The following is a 21,966-nucleotide window of genomic DNA, read 5'->3' on the forward strand; positions in this document are numbered from 1 at the left end:
ATAAATAAACATTAAAAAAAATGGTTGGCCCAGAAGTCCTAGAAAGTAGTATTTCTTGGACCTAAATAAACTGTTAGCTTTACCCACGCTGGTTCTCACAATCCAGATTTGAAAATGGAATCTTACTCCCCTGCTCAGAAGAAACAAAGTGATAGAAAGGGGAAATATTCAAAGGCCAAACAAAAGGTTCAGTTTAAAATAAGAGGGCGCATAGACTCTCAACAGATGCCTCCCTTAAAAGTCCCATATATGGGCAAAAGCTGGAAAAACAGCAATCCTTCAGAATTTACGAATAATCAAACAAAAAACCCGTGGAGCGCCGAATCAGCTGTCCATGGCCCTTTCAGAAATAATGTTAGATCATGAGCGTGATTTATGATGGCTTTCCTGCATGCACTCGCTGGCTGATTTCTGAAGTTGTCTGTCACAGACAGCTTCCCGGGAAGAGGAAGCACGCTGCACGCGGTGCCTCTGGCGGCTGCTGACAGCAGCTCCCGGGAGCCAGCGAAGACACTCCTACACACTGCGATCCACTGAGGGTCAACTCCAAAATCCTCCCGACTAAATCCTTTCTGAGAATAGCTCCTGGGCTTCTCTTGAGCAATACTTGTTTGTTTACTTGTTCTAAAGAGCAAAGAGATGACCCGGGAGTGATAGGACAACTGGCCAATGAGTGCCCAGACATCCTCCAGGCCGGAGTATCTCTTCCAATCAGAAAGAGGAGAGGCGGGCCGGGCCGGGCAGGCCTGAGGTGCTGAACAACTTCTCGGTGTGACTCGTCCTCCATGTTGTGTGTGGCAAAAACAAGGTCTCCTACCCTGCGGTTAATGTTTCATGCCTCATGTAACAGATTCTTAGAAATAGCCGGACGGCATGACTTACAGCCACGTTACATCACTAATGCTGGGGGCATCGTGTTCAATTTTTTAGCGGTGACCTTATTTCCTCCACAATTATGGTCATTTCATGTGATAGAAAAAGGAATAGGGTCGGAGTTATTTAAAACTGACACCATCTGGCTTGCTAGAATAATTCTATAATTTAAAAGCACCATGAGATTCCTGGAGAAAGCATTGAATAAATTTAAATGAAACGTGTTCTAGTTTTTCCATAATTTATTTGGATTATTTAAGAAACGGTGATATTTATATTATTCTTTTAAAAAATAAATCATACTATGATTATATTACCTAGCATAATATAATCCATGAATATTAACTTACCACTCGGAAAATTGGTCACTACATCAAACTTTTAAACTGCAATCTGAGGGCACATGAAATTTTTCACATATACTCAAGCACACTTGTTTTCTAAAGTTACACTAGGTTACATTATCTGTATGTTAAAATAAATCAGTAAATTTTAGATATGATTTAATATTAATTATATGAATATGGTATTCTTACATGGAGACGATGCTTATGAGACACCTTTCCGTGCCCACTGCCGTGGATGATTTTCTGAGGCACACCTAGCGAGATGTGGTTTTAGCTGCAAGTAGGAATTCAAGGTTAGGGAGGACTTAGGCAGTCACTGTAAATGTGGACTTCAGTACTTGAAAATCACAGAGTGATCCTGAAGCATCAGTAGCTGGGCCCTTGAAGTCTATCCCTGTGGCTGCAAACTCAAGGCCTGGGGTAATTCGGTAAAGCTTTACGGATGCCTAAGGGACTAGGGAAATATGAAACTCTCCTTCCCTTCCCCCACCTCCATATGCCAGATATTGATTTTTTTTTCCCTCTTGCATTTGGGAACAGTTGTCCAGCAAGAGAACAAAAAGTCCATTTCTTACAAAATAGCAATTAAGCCAAGAAAGCAACTCACCAGTCAATATTTTAAAAAAGAAAAAAGAAAAAAACATTCAAGAAAAGCAGCATACAGTCCACACACTCTTTTAAGACTTCAACCCCGATCACTACGCTTTTGGCAGTAGGTAGGTACATAACAAACGCTTACTGGATTTCTTTCTCCATTTTTCACAGAATAAATACAAAGCAGCCAAGATAGTACACTTGGAGCTTGAAGCCTTCCTTTGGAACTTTGGAAACCAGATAGAATGTTTGAGTGGTGTTTATTCAGAGGTTTTTCAAGGTAAAGGACTGTGACAAAGGAGAAAAAACCTGGGGCAGAAAGCGACGCATGCACAAATGCCCTGTTGTCTAGTAAACAGCAGCGGGAATGAAGAGCCACAACTAACATCGTTGTCCTGGGCTTGGGAAAGAACTATACAAGGATCTGCGCCATGTTTGGCTTTTCTGAAGGGAAACCAATCCCAGCTATATTAAGACCACATCGAGGAACAGATTTGAGTATGTTTTATGCGTTTGCATAGTAACGCACGTAGCACAGTCCACTCCACCAAACGCGCACTTGAGAACGGCTTCCCCAAACTCAAACAGGAGAGAAGCCCGGAGATGCGGGAAGCGTTCAAAGTACGCGATGCCCACTGCAGCGCTGTGCGCACCGGTGCACGTCCCGCAGGCGTGGGCACGCGCGGGCAACCCGCGCCCCGCAGGCCCTCACCCCGCGCCCGGCGCCCTCAGCGGTCACTGCGCGTTCACACAGGGCTCGCGGGGGCGCGCGGCGGCGCGGGGGGCCCTTCCTCCCCCGGGCCAGTTCCCTAAGCGCTCGACACCGACAGGTGCCTGATCTGGACCCCAGACCCGTGGCGCAGCGGCGAGTGCACGGAGCGACTGCATTTTCGGGTCAGAACTTCGTCAGAGACGCGGCACCAAGCGAGGCGGGCTCAGTCGGAGAAGCTGGGCCCCGCGGGACTTCGGCGCGGGAGACGCTCTGACGCGGGGGCTACGGGGCCAAGACGCGCGCCCCCTCCCGCGAGCGCGCGCCCGGACCTCCACACCCCGCCCGGCACGCGCGCCTGCGCACGGAGGGCTTTCCGCTGCGCGCGCGGCCCCGCTTCCGCCACGCCCGCCATGGCGGCTACGGCGGCCGGCCCTGGCCCCGCCCCCTGGGACGCCGCACCGGTCACCTGACGCGGCTGCGGCCTGAAGAGACACAAGGGAAGTCGCTGTCGCCACAGTCGGAGTCTCCGCCGCCGCCTTCTGGAACAGCCGGGACCCTCCGCCTCGCCTCCCGCGCCATGCCGTCGGAGAAGACCTTCAAGCAGCGCCGCACCTTCGGTGGGTGCCGCGGCGGGGGGCCGGGCCCGCGGAGGGGCTGAGACGGGGAGCGTGGGGACCCAGGGCGACCAGAGTCGGCGGCGGGGGCTGACGGAGGGGTCGGCCGGGGGCTGAGGGGGGTCCGGGCCGGTGCCCGGGGGCTGACAGCGGGGCCGGGGCTCGGGGGCCGAGGGGGTCGGACCCAGGAGGGCCGACGGAGGGTCGGGGGCTGGTGCGGGTCTGAGGGAGGCCGAGGAGGGCCGGGGCCTGAGAGGCGTCGGGACCTGGAGAGCTGAGGGGGACGGGGCCTGGAGGGCCGACGGAGGGCCGGGGCCCGGGGGCTGACGTCGGGCCGAGGGGGCCCCGGGCCCGCCAGGGGGCTGAGGCGGGGACCCCGGGCGGCCAGAGTCGGCGGCGGCCGAGGCGGGAGCTGGCGGAGGGGCCGAGGGAAGGCCGAGGGGGGCCGGGGGCCGGGGGGCGTCGGGGCTGGCCGGGGGCTGGGGGGGGGGGGACACCGGGCGGGACGCGCCGGCGCGGAGCTGCTGAATCACCTCTTGGCCTTTCGCGGCGGCGGCGGCCCGGCCGCGGGCACCGCTGTGCAGCAGCCCTTCGGGGCGGGGGGGGGGGGGGGGGGGGGGGGGGGAGGGGAGGGGTCGCCGCCCCGAGTGTCAAGTGTCGTGCCCGCGGGGGCAGCCGACCCGGAGGCCCGTCTGCGACAGGTCCTTTGAAGGGGTGGCGTTAGCGTGCGAGTGAATCTCGTCCAGGTGAGGCCGGATCCCACGTGGTCGCTTACAAACGTCGGGTCCCCCTCGACGGAGGGGCTGTGGGCCGCGGAGGGCCCCGGAGGCGGGCGGCGGAGACCGGGCGTGGCGGCGCGTCCTGACCCGGTTCGCGGCGGGAGAGGGGGCCAGCGGCTCGCGTCCCCGCGGCAACGGGGACGCGGAACCGACGGGTGCTCCCCGAGGCCAGCACATCCCGCGCGGACGACGCGGCCCCCCGGCCGTGTGTTCGTGGGGCTGTTGGCCGCGGCCGCGCGGGCGGAGGGGGCCGCCGCGGGGCTCGTGCGTGTGCCCCGCGAGCCCCCTGCGCGCGGGCCTCCTCCTCCGCAGGGTCTGCCCTCCGTGGAGGGCCCGCAGCTCCCCGGGAGGCGAGCGGCGCGCCTGGGTCTGTGGCTGTCGTTACGGACAGTCGTGAGCTCCTGCCCCTGCGAAGCCGCGCTCCGCGCTCGGGGAAGCGCCCGCCGGGCCGTGGCTCCGTCTGCAGACGCGGCGTGTCCGTTAGCAGGACTTAGACGTGCCTTTCCCGGCGGGGATTTTCTCGCTCACGACCTTCGCGAGCTCTTCTGCAGCCCCGAGAGCAGCGTTGGAAGCAGGTTCCCTGTGGTATCGGGCTTCCGTCCACACCGACTCTTGCATTTATTTGGAAGCTCACGGGGCGGGGAGGGGGAGCTGGCTGGCCGGCGCAGTGGATAGAGCGGTGTGGGTCTCGATCTTGGGGTCGGAGGTTCACCCCCCCCCCCCACGTTGGGCATAGAGCTGGCTTCAAAAAGAAAAAAAGTTAACTGGGGACATTGGTGTGGGAAAGATGCTTATTTTCCCATAGCTGAAACTATAGTTACTTTCCTTTTGCTTCGAGTATTTTTAGGTTACTCTAGAAAAATCTGAGCAAGAGTAGGTGGTAAGAGTAAGGAAAGTGAGATTAATGTGTTCTGATGAATTAGAGGGAATTCACCTGGAATCTGGCCCCTTTTTGAAAGATCCCTTTAGTAGTCGTTTTCGCAGAAAAATCTCGAGTGCCGTTTAGCGGCTACTGCCTTTCCTGGCTCCGGGGCTGACAATTTTCACTTGATTTGTAGCCCAGTAAATGAGAGACGTTAATTCTTCGGTGAGAACCTCTTCACACACTCACACCAGCCCCAGCGAGCTCGAGCAGTTCTCTCGCTTTCCACGTGAGTGAGCTCAGGCTAATTCAGAGCTGAATAGAGCGCCGCTGATACCTTCTCCCAGGATGCAGAGGGTTGAAGTGGACCCTGAGCTTCATCCAGAACAACCCCTTCCTTTTGTAGCTGAAGAAACTGGGTGGGGCCCACAGAGGTGACGATCGTGATCCACCTAGTGGCAGCCTCTGGACTTGCACTCTGTCGTCCGCCCTGTGTTTTCCGTCCTCCCGGAGGCCGCCGTACAGGAGGCCGTTTCCAGTACAGGAGATGGGCCAACACGGAGTCGAAAGGCATAGGGTGCCTTTGCACACAGGTGGAAGCGTGAGCTTCCAGAATTGTATTTGAGCAGAAAATTCTGGATTTGGTCTTCTCAGATGTAAAAGTTTTGCTTTAGCCCCTGGGGTTGCCCCAGTTTATTTAATGACACTGTTCTGCGATTCAGCGGTGAGCAGGCTTAAGCTTCTCCGTTAATAGCGGAAAAGTTTGCATGTCTCCGGGGACGTGTATGTGTTGGTCTAGAATAACTACTCTAAAAGGCAGACCTGTAGAGCAAGGTATATGGCAAAACGCAGGCAGCACTCCATGAACTGAAGCTGTACCAGTCGTTGAGGGATTGAATATCTATCACACTTACGATTTATAGACAGATTGGGGGCAATATTTATTATGCTTCCATTTCACTCAATGAAATAGTTTTATTTCAAATGCCTTCAGTCGTCTCAAAGCAACTTTGCAAATACGCTGGTCAACTAAGACACTTCGGACTCCTATTCTCCGTTTTTGTTTGTTTGCAAGGCTTACAAGGGTCTTAGAAGCAGGAGGAAAGGAATCTGGGGAAGTATACCTGCATATGCATTTGGAGGAGTATTTATTCCCATTTTACAACTTTAATTTGTTTATTATCATTTTCTGTGTACAAGCCTGAGCCCTGGGGGAATACAAAGATGACTAGAGGCAGGTCCCTGGCTGCCGGGGGCACTCTGTTGAAGACAAATGATAAACAGATGACTACAACATTAAAAAAATACTTGAGTAAAAGAATTGCTCATATGTGCCTTTATCTGTGGTGTTGGTAATGTTTTTGTTAAATCTACTGTTAGTCTCGGAAAATAGCTGTCCACTTAAAAGAGTGAGGCACAGGCATGTCCCATATTTGCTGTGTTACTCCAGCTCACCCCTGCGTTTTCACTGCAACTGCTCAAGACACTTAAGACATTTCTAGGAGACTTTAACACTATGTGTTTTCTTTTTCTTTTTTTAAGTTTATTTTTGAGAGAGAATCTCAAGCAGGCTTCACACTGTTAGCATGGAGCCCGGTGTGGGGCTCGAGCTCACAAACCGTGAGATCGTGACCTGAGCCGACACCAAGAGTTGGGAGCTTAACCACCTGAGCCCCCCAGTTCCCCAGTACTAAGTGTTTTCACCTTAAGGAAGTCACTCACCTTCATACTTTGATTTTCCCACCTTTAGTAAAAAGAATCATTTTTGTCGTTTGGGCCATATTTTGGGGCTAAATCAAGATAAAGAAACTTCTGATACTACAGTATAAAAATTCTGATTTCTGACTTTAAAGTCTCATATTTAGAGCGTATTTTTATTGTATTTTTTTCCTTTTCCACTTGCCAAAACAAACCTGTTTCCTTGTATTAAAAAAAAAAATCTCCCCCTTCTGTCTGAATGTTTCCAATTAAACTTTTACATGTATTATGATAAGTCTTTAAATGTGAAACATATTCCGGGGTAAATTAAAGAATTCTCATTCATTTGCTAGAGTGAATTAATTGTGATTTCCTCTAACCTCTGGAAGAATCTTCTCTGACAGAATGGAGATTTTTGTCATGAAGAGGGTTGATGGCTAAGTCTATATGGTAGAGCACCTTTTCCTGGGGTAAGACAGACAGGGACAGGGCTCGAAGCTGAGAGAGGCATTGAAGGGGAATCAGAAATAGAGAAGGATTTAAAAGATGATTCCAGGGAGAAAATCCTCCTCCTGTGTCTCCTCTACTCTCACTATTCTAATCACTGCTTCACTTTGGACCCTGGAGGCGTGGCTTTTCCACACATCGAACTGAATTCAGCTGGCTGTCCTAAAATTAAAAAAAAAAAAAAAAATTTGTTTTACAGTCATCTCTATACACAAAGTGGGTTTCTTTCTTTTTTTAAGTTTATTTATTTTGAGAGAGAGAGAGAACATGAGCAGGGGAGGAGGGGCAGGGAGAAGGGGGAGGGAGAGAATCCCAAGCAGGCTCCACGCCGTCAGCACGGGGCTCGATTTCACAAACCACGAGATCATGACCTGAGCAGAGATCAAGAATAGTGCTCAACCAACTGAGCCACTCAAGCAGCCCTATACCCAGTGTGGGGTTTGAACTCAAGATCAGGAGTCGGATGCTCAACTGATTGGTGGCTGTCCTACAGTTTAACTCAGTACTAACTCTTTACCTGGTGATAGCTTCAGATCCAACATGTTGATAAGAGTTAAGTCCCAAAATATTGCCCCTCCCCACCACGCCCAAACACTAATTCCAAGTGCAGCTTGTTAATCTGTGCTTCTGACCACTGGCTGGAAATCAGAGGTTCCCATAACCGCCCACCACCAACCGTGTTTAATTAAATTGCTGGAGTGGCTTGCAGGAAAGCTGTTTATTTACTAGATTACTGGATTATTACAAAGGATATTAAAGTACACAAAAGAACAGCCTCATGAAAAGTACTGGGGTGAGTTCTGGAAGAGTCCTGAGTGCAGGAGCTTTTGTCCCCGGGGAGTTTGGTATTCTCCCAGCACCCGGAAGTTCTGAGCCCCATCCTTTTGGGTATTTACGGAGATTTAATTACATGGGCCTGACTGGTTAAATCATTGGCCATTAATGATTAGTTCATCCTCCTAGTCCCTTTCCCCTCCCTGGTTGTTGGGGTAGGTCTGAAAGTTTCAAACCTAAAGTCACTGTTCTTTCCCCTGGCAGCCAGTCTCCCATCCTTAGGAGCTTTCCAAAAATCACCACATTAACACAAACCTCAGACATGGTTGTTTGGAGTTTGTTATGGAGAAACAAAAGATGCCCTTATCATTATCACTATTCTTGTTTAGAAAATTCCAAGGGTTTTGGACCAGATACGTCAGTCAGAATATTATAGATGGGAACCACTAGGTTAAGCTTACTATTAACAGTACCTAAGAAACAAAACAGGTTAACATAGAGGAAGGGATGGATGAATAAGATAAACAGGCAAATCATAAGAGATTTTTTTTTTCAACGTTTTTTATTTATTTTTGGGACAGAGAGAGACAGAGCATGAACGGGGGAGGGTCAGAGAGAGAGGGAGACACAGAATCGGAAACAGGCTCCAGGCTCCGAGCCATCAGCCCAGAGCCTGACGCGGGGCTCGAACTCACGGACCGCGAGATCGTGACCTGGCTGAAGTCGGACGCTTAACCGACTATGCCACCCAGGCGCCCCAAGAGATTTAAATACAGAAAACAAAATGAGGGTTGCTAGAGGGGTGTCAGGTCGGGGTTGGGCTAAATGGGCGATGGGCATTAGGGAGGGTACTTGGGGTGAGCACTGGGTGTTATATGTAAGTGACAAATCACTAAATTTGCAGTCTTTATAGTAGACGTGTTTATATTTAGTGATTTCTTAGAAGCTGTTTTAGAAATTTTGGGTGGGAAAATAGAAATAGAACCTAAACGTTCATAATTTGAACATGGGAATTATTTCAGTCATTTTAGTAAATTTTTTTGAAATTCAAAAAAAGTTGGTAATAGTGGTATATACTTTTATATAGGTCATAGCATCTTTTTTTCAAAGTCACCAGGATTTCTCAGGAAGCCCATGATATTGATCACTTACATAAGTGATTATATTAAGGGGGAGAATAGAGATTGTCAAAAAACTAGTATTCAACAGCAGACTTTGTGCTTTAAACTTTTAGGTAAAGGGAGGGGTGGGCACTGAGTGAAACTGTTTAAAAGTCAAATAGGAAATTCCTTTTACCCATATCTATTTTGGGCATTTTCTTTCCTTTTAAGGACTATATCATTGAAAAGCAGGAAGTGATAAGGGAACATTGTATTGGAGAGCCTCTGGTTGATCATGGATTTCTGTACCAACTTAAACTATGGAAAATGCACAAAAATTGACAGGTGGTGGGAGTCCTTGGAGAAAAGATTGGTAATACCGTGCAGTCAGTCTGCTGATTGTATTTGACTGAGCCTGGGGTCCCAAACCCTTGAAACTAGGAATTCTGTACTCTTGGTCTTAGGCTATTCCACCTGCTATAGCCATGTAATTGCATGTTGGTTTACATGGAAGTTGCATTTGGCCTTACATGTCAGTTTACCAGATATGAAATGCCAGTGTTTGGTTCTTCTGAGTTCTAGGAAAGATACCCTTACTGCTCTACTCTGCCACAGCTAGGGATAGGTGAATTCACATATGGAAACCACCAGTGAAAATGCAGGAAAGAAGCTGCATTGTCACCGTTAATAATGCCTGTGTCTTTTCCTTTCATTGCAGAACAAAGAGTAGAAGATGTCCGACTTATCCGAGAGCAGCATCCTACGAAAATCCCAGTAGGTAGTCTCCAGCATCTGTGTTTCAGTCATTCATAATGTATGCAGACGGGAGCACTGCTTAAGTATTTTGGTACAACACTGCTGTGTGCAACCATGTGACGGGTTTCTACAAAAATCCTGACCAATAGCCCCCAGTGTCAGCTTCATGACCTAGAATTGAGATCACTTAATACACAGTTTTTTCATCTAACCCCATTGTTTCCTCCTGAGTCTGAGTTTGGTACCTTAATGTTACACACTTCACAAGTCAAATGTATTTATTTGGGGGAAATGAATAGAGGGGCTAGAACTGGTAGGAAGTATCCACTGTCTGCTAAAGTAAGCTGAGTACTGCGGTTGGAAACTCAGTAGTCCTCGGGATTTAAATGTGACTGCACATTCCAGGATGTCTTTTGACGCCCCAGAGAAGTCTCTTGTATTTGGCTTCTTCGCAGGAAATGGAGGAAAAACACTGCTCTTTCTTGTCACGTGTAGGTAGATGCCTCAGATGCTTTTTGGTGTGCCCAGGAACCCACATCCTCTGCCCCAGATCCTTTGCTGGCAGACCCTAGAAAAGGTTTCTGCCTGAGGCACAAGGTCTAGTGGGTAAGAGGAACTCCTGGTTTCAGACAGAGGCTGAGTTCAGGCCTTAGGTTCAAGGTTACTAAGTGATTTTGAGCTAGTTACTAAAATTCTGAAAGGTGCTGCTACATCTTTATCTGTAAAATGGGAAGAGAATCCCATCCCATGTAGTTGTTGGAAAGATTTGCGTAATTCTGTGTACGTGGTTGTCACCTCCTACAAATTCTATAGACCCCTGAGAAACTCCACTGTTAAAAGCTCTGTGGCAGCTTTCGTGTTCGGCTTTGTGACATGTGATCTCATGCCAAACTGAGGGGAGAGGAAAGAGCCAGGGAGTTGGGGCTGTAAGGTACACAGAAAAGAGAAGACGGGTCTGCCCAGCAGTTTCCCAACTGTGGGGTCCTACAGTAAAAAACAGTCTGTTTTCCTTGGCCTGCTTAGAAATTTCAGTCTGTCCTGGTACTTGGTCAACATGTGGCCTGGGGGATTTCTTGAACTGTAAGGTTATCTTCACTTTGAATACCTGCTGTCTTATCTGCTAGCAGGTGCTAGCTGTTGGAAACAAACAGCCCAGTAGTCTGCCAGGGTTTGTGCCACAGCCTCCTTTTGAAACGCAGATATCTGCCTATGTTAGCAGTCCTTTCTGCCAGTTGTTTCCGGGTTTTGGCAGAAATCACGTGCTTATATTTCCCCGTTCGTGCTTGTGATCCCCTGAACAAGTCTGAGAACCACTGTCACAGGCACTGCTTGTTGAGAATCGGATGGAAGGACCGAAGGCAGAAGCAGCTCCGCCGGCAGTCTGGTCTCCACTCCTTGAGGGCGGCTGTGTCCTCCACGCTTCTGCCCACAGTGGCCGCCTAAGTGCAGCACTCAGGAGGGCACTCCTCAGATGCAGCCAGACGCCTTACCCCATGACTCACACACCTTCTCTCCCAGATTAGAAGGGTACCGGAAAAAGGAAAAAGAAGGGACAAGGAAGCCAGTCATTTGTAGGTGATGGTTCTCGTGGGGATGGCCAGTGCGGGCGAGTCAGGAGCAGCTCGAACAGCTCCTCTCCCCGCAGAGCAGCCTGAGCACCTGAGAGAGAGCAGGATGGGCCTGAGGCCATCCTGTCCTGTGTCCCCAGGCTGCTGCTATGTCCTCCTTTAAGGGAAAGGTTCTAAGGTCTTAAGTTTTTCCTCCGGTGCTTCTGCCTCTTCTTGGACCAGGAATTTAAGATTTCTGCCTTGCTTCTGATCTCTGCTACTAGTCAAACCCAGGCAAGTGTACTCTATCTACTGATTCTTTCCTGTGGATAATGTTGTGAACACACCCTGTGGATAAAAGTTCTAGATCTTACCAAGGAAGGTGATAACAGTTTGATTTGGCCTTACACAGAACCTCACGTGGGCTCCCTTACAGCGGAGCCATATACAGACAAGTCTCTTCCCCTTTTCTGAAGAAACATTATGTAAAGATTCCCATTCCTGACTCTCAGCTTCTCGTTGTGGCAGGGTATGGCTGTTTTGCTTTTGTAGTGGTGTAGAACTAGGGGAAAAACTGTCTTTCCTCTATGGAAAGGAAGTATGGCAAGGAGTTGATGGATTTATTTCAGTTCATGATGTAAAACTATTGACTTAAAAATTTTTTTTTTAACATTTTTAATTTATTTTTGAGACAGATGGAGCACTAGCCGGAGAGGGGCAGAGAGAGAGAGAGGGAGACAGAATCCAAAGGAGGCTCCAGACTCTGAGCTGTCGGCACAGAGCCTGATGCGGGGCTCAAACCCACAAAGATTCTTGACTTTTAAAACTCATTAAAGAGGGGCACCTGGGTGGCTCAGTCAGTTAAGTGTCCAACTTTAGCTCAGGTCATGACCTCAGTTTATGGGTTCAAACCCCGCGTCGGGCTCTGTGCTGACAGCTTGGAGCCTGTTTCAGAGTCTATGTCTCCCTCTCTCTTTGCCTCTCCCCTGCTCGCGCTCTTTCAAAAACAAACGTTAAAAAAAATTTTTTTAACTCTTTAAAGAAATATAGGGAATATTTTGTCAATATGAAAGAATCTTCAAGTCTTTCTGCACAAAATGTGTTTCCAGAACCAGTGAATCATTGTCTCTACTTGTCAAATATTTACTTAAGACTTTTTCCATGTCAAGTAGAGAAACAGGTCTAGTATGAAAAAAACATGAGTGTATTACCATAACAAAAAACTTCCACACTTCAGGGGCGCCTGGGTGGCTCAGTCGGTTAAGTGTCTGACTCCTATTTCAGCTTGTGTCATGATCTCATGGTTCCTGGGATTGAGCCCTGTGTTGTGTGTGTGGACCCCCAATGTGGGGCCTGCTTAGGATTCTCTCTCTCTGCCCCTCCCCTGCTCATGAGAGCTCTCTCAAAATAAACTTAAAAAGAAAAAAAGGTACGGGGCCTCTGAGTGGCTCAGTTGGTTAAATGTCCGACTTTGGTTAAGGTCATGATCTCACAGTTCATGAGTTTGTGCCCCGAGTCAGGCTCTGTGCAGATGGCTTGGAATCTGGAGCCTGCTTCAGATTCTGTTTCTCTCTCTGTCCCTCCCCTGCTTGTGTTCATTCTCTTTCTCTCTCTCTCTCTGTCTCTCTCTCAAAAATAAAAAAAAACATTAAAAAAGTTGTTGTAGAAGTACATCTAATTAAAAAAGATCTTACATATTTCAGAGGAAATGGTGGTGGTGTAATTGACAGACAGATTCAGAGCTTTACACTTTAAGCTGGCACCTAGCCTCTGTTCTTAGTATTTTTTTTTCTGACTAGTTAGTATATTTTCATGGTTCCAAGTAAAAAGAATACATAGCTCACCTCCTGGAGGCATCCACTGTGTATTGTGTGTGCCATATTCTGTAAGGGACAGAGTGTAAGCTGATAAATGATCACTCTTCACAAGAGCACTATGAGGAAACTAACAACTGTGCCGTTTCTATTTCAGACCCCGTTTAGGTATGTGCCAGTTACAACATAGGAGGTATTTTGTCTGTTCTTCATAGTTAATGCTGATCTCACAATCTCTTTTCTGGCTATTTTTTTAGGTGATCATAGAACGATACAAGGGTGAGAAGCAACTTCCTGTACTGGACAAAACCAAGTTCCTTGTACCTGATCACGTCAACATGAGTGAGCTCATCAAGATCATAAGGTATATAATCACTTTTTTCTATTTCTTTGGGTAGCTTCTCATTCTTTATCAGACTTAGATAAATCTTTAGTGTTGTTGTTGTTGTGTTTTGTTTCAAATTTTTATCTTCAGTTTTGATTAAGATCTCCACAAGCTCAATAAAACCTAAAGACATTTCCTTTCTGAGTTCTTCTCTCTTCCCTGTTGGATCTGCTGTCCTTCTGATTCTTTCGTCATAACCATCTAGTATAGATGTTGTCTCTTGATCAGAAAAATTACAAGTTTTGTACAGCAAAATTAGTAAAAGAATGCAGACTTGGTACAATGGTAATATAAACTATATTTTGAAGTATTTCTCATACTAGACACTAATGGCTCTTCAGAGAGCATGCTAGTTTAAGACTGGCCTCAGGAATATAGTAAGAATAATCTATCAAGTATTACCACTAATATATTCTTTGTCAGTGTAATCCTAGGAAATGTCCTGTACTTTATGAGAAGCTTTGAGAGTAATCATCAGTAGGCATACATTTTATTTTGCCAGAAGCAGCATGTACAAAATCTTTGTACTTGTGTGTCAGTGGGGGGTGGGTGAGATTTTCACACATCCCGGGTATTGGTGTTCAGTATCTCTTCACATTATTTTTCTTTCAATAGGAGGCGCTTACAGCTCAACGCTAATCAGGCGTTCTTCCTGTTAGTCAATGGACACAGCATGGTGAGTGTGTCCACGCCGATTTCTGAAGTGTATGAACGTGAGAAGGACGAAGACGGGTTCCTGTATATGGTATATGCCTCTCAGGAGACATTTGGAATCAAAGTGTCTGTGTAAGACTAGAAAAATGCATCTGTTCTAGAATTTTTTTAAGCCCTTACCAAGGAAAAAAAAGGGATATTACCAACTGAGATTGATCCATTCATCCAGTCACAGACCATCAAAAACAGTAGTGTTCCTGCCTAGGAGTTGTAGGAAGTTGTTTTGTGCTACAAGCAGAAAAATGGAGCTCCACATGAGCACATTCAGCTTTGGAAAAACCATTATTTAACCTAGGCTGTTTTGTTTTCAAATTTAGAGGTTTAAAAATAAAATACTTTGCATTCTAAGTTGCCGATAAAATAGACCTTCCCATTATTCTAATGCTCTTTCCCTATGAGGAACTTGCAACATAAGCATTCAGCGAGAAATTCTTTTCTAGGTTCACAGAACCAGCCAACTTTTTGTAGAAGAGTTTCCACTCAACTAGAGAACTCTCTTTAAGAGGATCTTGGAAAGCATAAGTTGTCAAGCATAGCCCCCTTCCCGCCCGCCCACATTGGCCATAATAGTGGGCAAAAAGCAGGAAAAATCGAGGTGGATAAGAAAACTCTGAACTGCTGCTCAAGGTTCTCGACTCCTAGTGTAGTGTGCCCCAAGTCCATGCCTGTGCAGTGCCATTGGGCGGGGGGGGGGGGGGTTCGTTTGCTTCTCTAGACAGTAAAGCACCACTGCTCAATAAGAACCTTGAATGATTTAAAATTTTGGTCTAGTTTCTCAAAGGGCCCAGGGAAGAAAAAAGTGACATTTCTTCTGGTTTGCGTGTTCTCTGAGAGGTCAAACTGCCATCTGCTTTGGTAGAGAAACAAGCTGTTCAAGCAGTTTTGTTCCTTAGGTCAGTGGTAGAAACTACAGAACACGGAAACTAAAGCATTAAAATTCAGATGCACTCCCTCTACCTTTCAGCCTAAAGCTGTAGATGGTCCATGTTTTATGTTGTGTGTGGCTGTTACGAAAAAGTTCCCACATTTTTAAGAGTATTTCAGTTGTCACTGTAGGTCAGAACCGTCCTGGTTCCTCTGCTCAAAGTGCATGTCAGTTGTGAAAAGAACAGGAACAAAGGAGACATACACTCTTCGTGGATATCAGTGTCAAAAATTAGACATTTTCCGAGTTCAACTAGAACCACCAATGCTTCCTACTACCTGCATGGGCTCACTATTTACTATTTTTGTGGGAGTGACGGAAAGATCACAGTCACCTTTAGACTGTACGTGTAACGAGCAGGTTACGTTTCACCTTTGTGTATTTAGACGTGTGTGGAATACCCGGACCTGTTAGTGGAAGTTACTTATTAATGGGGGGGGGGGGGGGAATATTGCTGCATATGTGGGGGCTTGACTCCCCAGCCTTCCGACCACTCCCACTGCATGCATCTGTCCACGTGGCTAACTTTTAATATGCGTATTTTTACATTATGTAAATTCTTAATCAGCCTGTCTTGTTTAGATTGTACACATCATTATACCTGACATTCTTGTAACTCCTGTGTGGTAAGATTCCTAGAAGAAATTCAGCTTTTTAAAAAATACCATGTGGGAAGGGCGCGACTTCTACCCCACATCAGTGGGTGGTCACTATAGGATCTCTAAGCCAAGTACGTTTTTAATGAACTAAGGTGAATAAAGGCACAACGAAAACCCGTCACCGAGTTCAGTTTAATGGATCGGTATCCGATACTCGCAGTGGTATAGCGTCCGCGCTATCCCGTGCCAGGCGGGGAATTTCCTTCCTAACGGCACCAAGGCTGGTTTCGCTGCAGGGGGGTGGGGGGCCGGGAGTGGGCAGAGGGGTGCCCACCTCTGAAGGGCTCTGCCTTGTCCGAGGCACCTTTCTCACCTCAGTCCAGGTTCTGCCAGCTCGTCTCGTCTTTACCAAACAGGAGTCTCCTGAGAACTAAAAGACCGGCCACAATGTGTATGGATGGATGTGGGACCCGGGTGTTTTGTGGGAATACACACTTGGAACCCTGCCACTCTAAATGAAAAAGTACCCCACAGAAGGTGTTGCGTATGCGCTGCCTGGTCGAGAAGACATTTCGTGGTTTACGGGCACCTCGTGCTTCATCAGGGAAAGGTGGTACAGACTGCAGCCAAGCAGTGGCCAGCACTACGCCCTGGAAAACCTCCACCCATTCCCAGTTGGAAGCAGGCACCTCAGAGGTTTGTGGAAGAACCCGGGGAGCGAGCTGAGGAAACGCTCTGCTTCCGCGATTGTGCTGCTCAGGTGCACACATCCCCCTTCAGAGGCCCCTCTCTCTTCCGAACAGCGAGTCGGGGAGGCTGCCGCCAGCTACAAGGATGGGCCAGTGGTCTCTCCTGACGGGGGCCCTGATGCCCCGAGCCACGTGCGCACCTTTCTCTGGGCAGCCTCAGGCCCGACGAGACCAAGAGGCCCTGGGGACCTCTGCTGGGGAGTGTGGCACTGCTCGGGGCAGTGCAGTCCTGGGCCAGCTTGTGCTCACTAGACCGCCACTGTCCCAAATCCAGAGAGGACAGAGCTTTAAATGCCAGGACACGTTCGTGCCGTGTGTAAATCACACGTTTACAAAAGTCTCAAGTATCCTCGACATCTATCTGTTCCTGCCAATCTTGATTTCACATGGAACCTCTTTAAACCCCAAATCAAGAGTAACTTCTCTGTTCAAGGCAAGGATGTTTTTAAAAAGTGGGAAATGATAGACAATGGGCTTAAGGGGCACCTGGGTAGCTTAGTCAGTCGAGCGTCTGACTCTTGATTTTAGCTCGGGTCATGATCCCAGGGTCGGATTGAGCCCCATGATGGGGTCCACGCTGAGCATGGAACCTCCTTGGGATTCTTTTGCCCTTGACCCTCTCCCTGTTCACAAGTTCTCTCTCAAAAAGAAAACCAGTTTTTAGAAAATGGATTTGGGCAGCTGGGTGGCTCGGTTGGGCGTCTGACTCCGGCTCAGGTCATGATCTCACGGTTTGGGAGTTCGAGCCCCGCCTGGGAGCCTGGAGCCTGCTTCGGATTCTGTGTCTCCCTCTTTCTCTCTGCCCCTCGCCCGCTCACGGTCTGTCTCAGAAATGAATAAACGTTAACAAAACTTATAGAAAAACTTTAAAAAATTTTTTAAAAGGGATTTAAGACCACGTATCTCTTGTCAAATTGAGAAGGCAAGGTTTGACTCCCTAGTTTGGAGATCAAGAATTTCGATTTATTCAAAAAGATGTGTGCTCCATTTTCTATGAAACAAAGGCCTAATAAAATGAAACATTTTTTTTAATTTTTATTTTCAGTACATTAAATTTACTCATAAAAACATTCTAAAAATGTACAATTTTTCCTTTTTAACAAAGTATAATAAAACATAAAAACTTCAAAAACAGAATACTTAACATTTACAATTCAAAATCAAATTAGCAGAATATTAAATATTTACAAAACTATATCTTTTAAAAATATTTATAAAGTTACATGCAATTTGTAGAATTGACATAAAAGAATGGCTCAAAAATGGGAGAATTTTCCTTCATTCCTAAAAAGAAAATCTGTCCAATATAAGCTGTGAAGATTCTTGAGTACACGAAGTCTTCGGTTTCAGTACCAAAGCCTTCATCCTTGTGCATGTGAGAACTTAATGCATGTGAGGGGCTTGTTACGATACCCGGGACTGACTGAGGACACTGATGACGCACTGAGCTCCCCTCCACCTGGAACAGCGTAGCAAAGTCGACCTTGGGCCTCAACCAGCAAGTGTGTGGTTTCGAGAGTACTGATTAAAGACTTTTTCATTCAGAACCTCGGGACTTTGCAAACTGAGCCTCTTCAGAACCCATGGTTTTAAACGTCACCTGACTCATTCTTTGGGGAGTCGTCTGCACTGTGGAAAGGAGGTCCGCCCGCTCAGGTTCCACAGGCCCATCCTCTGGGAAAGACACGGCTTCCCTTACCATCCTTAAGACTCAATTCGTACGCCATCAGTGACCAGTATGTAAAACTAGCAAGGCATCAAATAACCCACCACAGAAGCAGGAAGAGTACAAAATGACAAGGAGTGAGGAGGGTGCAACCTGATTCCACTGGGCGAGCGCTCTCCAGGGACACTGGAGTGGGCCCAGAGCAAGCCTCTCGGTCAGATCCCGATTGATCAGATCTGCCGGTGCTCCCACCGGGCCGCGTGTGTGACGCTGGGCTGAGCTGCCGCCCCGCACCTCCGCACACAGCGTAGTGCAAACTAGCTACAGTGACTTCTAAATAGTGAATTAAAACACCGAACCTACTAGCTACCATATTCACAAGCTGACTCCTGTGATCTTCTGGAGATTATAGATGATGCTGGTTGGTTGTTTTTTTCAAAATACCCAATCACGTACCTGCTTTGAAGAAAATAATTTTGTCTTTATTGTAAGTGCTAGCTCCCATTTCCTCAGTGGTCTTTAGCAATTACGAGTTTTAACATTTAAACACTTTCCAATTTTCAGTACTTTTGAAATAAAAATTAGAAAAGAAGGTAGAAAATTGGATGTTTGGCTAAAAAAAAAAAAATTAAATAGTTGTTTTACCTCGACATTGTATTCTACTTCAATCTGTACATTCCACTTCCCCCATTCTTGAAGACAAAAAAATGGGGTGAGAAACTCTGATATACGATAGACCACACACAGCCAAGTGGCCATGCCACACCTACCTGGTTGCTACAGCATTTGGAAACTGAGCCCATGGTTTCACGAAAATGACTACGTAGTTGAAAGGGTCAGTCGGATCTGTGTTTCTAAGAAGATGAGGACATCTGAGGAAATGCAAAACGCTCTTTAGGCTTAACGACTTTGGTTGCTTTTGGAGAGAAATTCATCGGAGATAATACTGCCAGCAAACATTCCCAAGTCCAAGTAAGGAAATTCACTTGGGGAGAGATCGCACAGATCGGCAGCTGAATGCTTTATGTCCCGTGTATGTCACATTTACGTTTCACAATTCTCACCTTGGAATGGCCTCACTGGAGACATCACACCGCACATGCACTTCCAAAGACAACTGGGGATTTTTCTAAGACCTTTGATGACTGGAACACAGCCGCACAATGTCTGGACTCATTTACCTCAATTTGAATGTCATACTTCAAATCAAAGATCTTGTTTCAACTTCTTGTTATATGGAACGCTAACTTCTAATATTTATCAAAATAGTCCTAAGGGTAACAACAGACACTTTCATTCCCCAATACTGACCACTAAAACAAAAACCCTAAATATGATTTTTTTTCCTCTTGTTATGAGACAGTTTTCAACAATTTCACCGTGTTGAAATAGGATTTATTTAAAATATTTCTTTTTTTTTTTTTTAAAAAACCAAAAAATTTAAAAGTTTGGCTTTCAGCACATGTCCAGGCCACCATAACGGCCTTCAGAAATATTAAAATCGTAAACATCAGTGGACACTCCCAAGTCTTCCTCTAACATCATATGACAAGTTCCAGGCTCGTACTCTTTAAGGCAAAGTTGTGTCAGTTCTCGTTATTTTGACATTTTGTAGTGTTTACAATTAAGAGATCAATGTCACATTCCCCCAAAAAAGTTGCCGTAAGCATCACCATTGCTTCAAAACCGTACGTAATACTGTGCACTGGGAAGACAGACGCGTACAGAGGTCTGTCCATTCTGCATTGCATAGAAATGAAACTCTACTAAAATAAAACGCTAAAAAACTACTAAAAGCCTTTCATTAAAAAATGTAACAACTCTGCTTTAGTTTCTCTGCAGCCAGGAAACGGATCATAAAATTTGAAGCCTCACATCACAGTGCCTCAAATTCTAGGGTATTCTTTTGATTTACACCAATTCGGCATGAGGCTGATTGTCCCATTTTAAGAACGGTCTGAGTATTATGATTTTTTTTTTTTTTTTAATACATACTCCACTGCAAAATCCCTGGGCAAGGCCTAACCAATCAGTATTTTAATATGGAAGGCTTTAGTGTTTAAAGTAATATTGTTATTTGAGCAGAAAACTCCCTTTAGCTTTGAAGATTTAAGTCCCTACATTTCAGACCAAGCAACTTTCATTGCAATGGGGTGACACCGAGAGCTGTGTGGGGAGGATTTCTTTCCCACATTGGATAAAACCACACTCGTGCAGATCTTGTGGCTCTGTCCTGTTGGTGCGGCCTCTTTCAGAGTCTTACCACTTTCTCTTGTAGTTTTCCAGGTAACTTCTCACGGAACTAACCATTAATACACAGCCTAATACAAAAGAAGTTGACAGGAGAACGTTTCAAATCTTTTGCTCCTAAGTTACAGGACTGTATCATTGTTGAAATGTCTGTCTCCAGTGTGAATCCGTCAAGCAGTCAGCCTTGGGGGCCTCGGGAGATCCGTGTGACATAAAAGAACTTGCCAACTTTGCTAAGGGTGTCGTAGCGTCCCTCGGAGCCAGCCCACGAAGGCCGGGCGGTTACCATGTCCCTGCGAGAGCTCCGTCGCGGTGGGAGACGACCAAGACTCCACGCTACTGACGGGCTGGGGAGGAAGGATTCTCAAAGCTCTGACAACTAGGGATTCTCTGGGACTTGGACCCTTAAGATATTAAGTTGTTGCGAGTAACTATTTCTATTTAATAATGTAGTTTAAATGTATTCGCAGAAAAAAAAAAAAAGGAAAAGAAAAACCTGAAACTGCTGCAAGTGTTTTAAGGAGGGAAGGAGACGCTGACATCTTTGTCGTGTACCAAGTCACGCGGCCTGCTGGTGCCAACTCCTTAAACGCAGATTCTCCGAGTGTCTTGCACTGACTGGTCTCAGGGAGTCTGTCTCCCAAAACCGCAGAGACTGGCATCAGTTTACATTCTTCTGTAGTGCAATCCTTAAAAAGCCCAGAGAGATTAGTGTCTAACCACTCAAGGAACAGAACAAAACAAAAACAGAACAAAACAGAGGCGACATTTTCCCTCACCCAGGGGTGACCAGAGTCCGACTGGTGGAACGCCACGCAGGGAACTCCGACCCTCAGTACTCGAGTCCGATCTTGCGTAGCTGCCCTGGAATTACATGTGAGCCTGGAAGGACCGAGGATGGCGATGCTCCTCGGGAGACGGAGGTCTCTGCATCGCGACCACGGTGGAGGCGCCGACCAGGCGAGTCCTGACGTCAAGCTCCAATCTAGGATTTTGGCAATAAAACTGAGTTTGATGCACTCCTACACTAGGTTTTCTATCCAGTCTAGTAAAGTAAAGCACCTTTGGATTAAAAATATTAAGCTCAACAGCAACTAGACTTCTCGGTCTTGTATTTAATTTCCTTATGTCTCCATGGCTTAATAGTGTTCTGTTGCCAGAGGAAAGTATCAGTCTGTGGAGTCCAGACTTTCTGCTGGAGGGGCATATTTCAACCTAAAAGTACCTAGAAGTGGGGGGGGGGAGGGAGGGGGAAAGAGATCAAATTTGAATCACTGCACAGTTAGCACAAACAACCAAGCCGTCCAGAGTTCTTTCTGGAGGTACTGCTCAAGATGCGGTGCTGGAGACCTGGACCACCTCTTCTCCCCACCCCCGAAACTAGACTCCACGAGTGCATCAGCGCAGACCAGGGGTCCCCTGGCTGGTCACCAGCCCAGTCCTCTGTTGACCGGGAGCCGGGACGGGGTAAGGGGTGGCCTGACCGGCACCACAGGCCTAGGACCTGCAGCATCTAGACTCACGCGCCACACCCTCGGTTATCAGCTCGACCCTGAATCCCCCCCTCCGTGCTCCCCTCCGCCGCATGGCAGGAGATCCCACCGGGCCAGACGACCCGTCCCCAGCCAGCTAGGCCCTTCTAGAAGAAGGAGCAGGCTGGAATCAACAGTCTCAAAGACAAAGTAACCCTTCCAGGGGCTT

General features: G+C 47.2%; 3 protein-coding genes across 8 annotated transcripts in view; 1 reads left to right on the top strand and 2 right to left on the bottom strand.

The window, feature by feature from the left end:
• FBXO31 (F-box protein 31) overlaps positions 1–3,078 on the bottom strand; it is a 48,766-nt gene extending 45,688 nt beyond the window's left edge. The window contains exons 1-2 of one of the 2 annotated variants that reach the window (XM_042917779.1): positions 2,993–3,078; positions 1,410–1,494 (exon numbers count right to left, since the gene is read on the bottom strand). The gene's annotated coding sequence lies outside the window, so the exon portion shown is untranslated. The remainder of the gene's footprint in view (positions 1–1,409; positions 1,495–2,992) is intronic. The other variant, XM_042917778.1, reaches the window with a different exon arrangement.
• Positions 3,060–15,781, top strand: MAP1LC3B (microtubule associated protein 1 light chain 3 beta). Its single transcript, XM_042917783.1, has 4 exons — positions 3,060–3,143; positions 9,579–9,634; positions 13,235–13,341; positions 13,978–15,781. Exons 1-4 carry the CDS (start codon positions 3,104–3,106, stop codon positions 14,150–14,152), a joined length of 378 nt encoding a protein of 125 aa, XP_042773717.1. The 5' UTR covers positions 3,060–3,103; the 3' UTR covers positions 14,153–15,781.
• Positions 15,782–17,416: 1,635 nt separating this feature from the next.
• The window catches only part of ZCCHC14 (zinc finger CCHC-type containing 14), a 57,612-nt gene continuing 53,062 nt past the window's right edge, over positions 17,417–21,966 (bottom strand). For 2 of the 5 annotated variants that reach the window (XM_042920654.1, XM_042920652.1), the window contains one exon: positions 17,417–21,250. In XM_042920654.1, the coding sequence (XP_042776588.1) occupies positions 20,703–21,250 (548 nt within the window). In that variant the 3' untranslated portion in view covers positions 17,417–20,702. Of the gene's footprint in view, positions 21,491–21,966 lie in introns of all 5 variants that reach the window. The other 3 variants (XM_042920653.1, XM_042920655.1, XM_042920657.1) reach the window with 3 other exon arrangements.

This window comes from Panthera leo, chromosome E2, assembly GCF_018350215.1.
Source record: "Panthera leo isolate Ple1 chromosome E2, P.leo_Ple1_pat1.1, whole genome shotgun sequence".
Lineage (NCBI taxonomy): Eukaryota > Metazoa > Chordata > Mammalia > Carnivora > Felidae > Panthera > Panthera leo.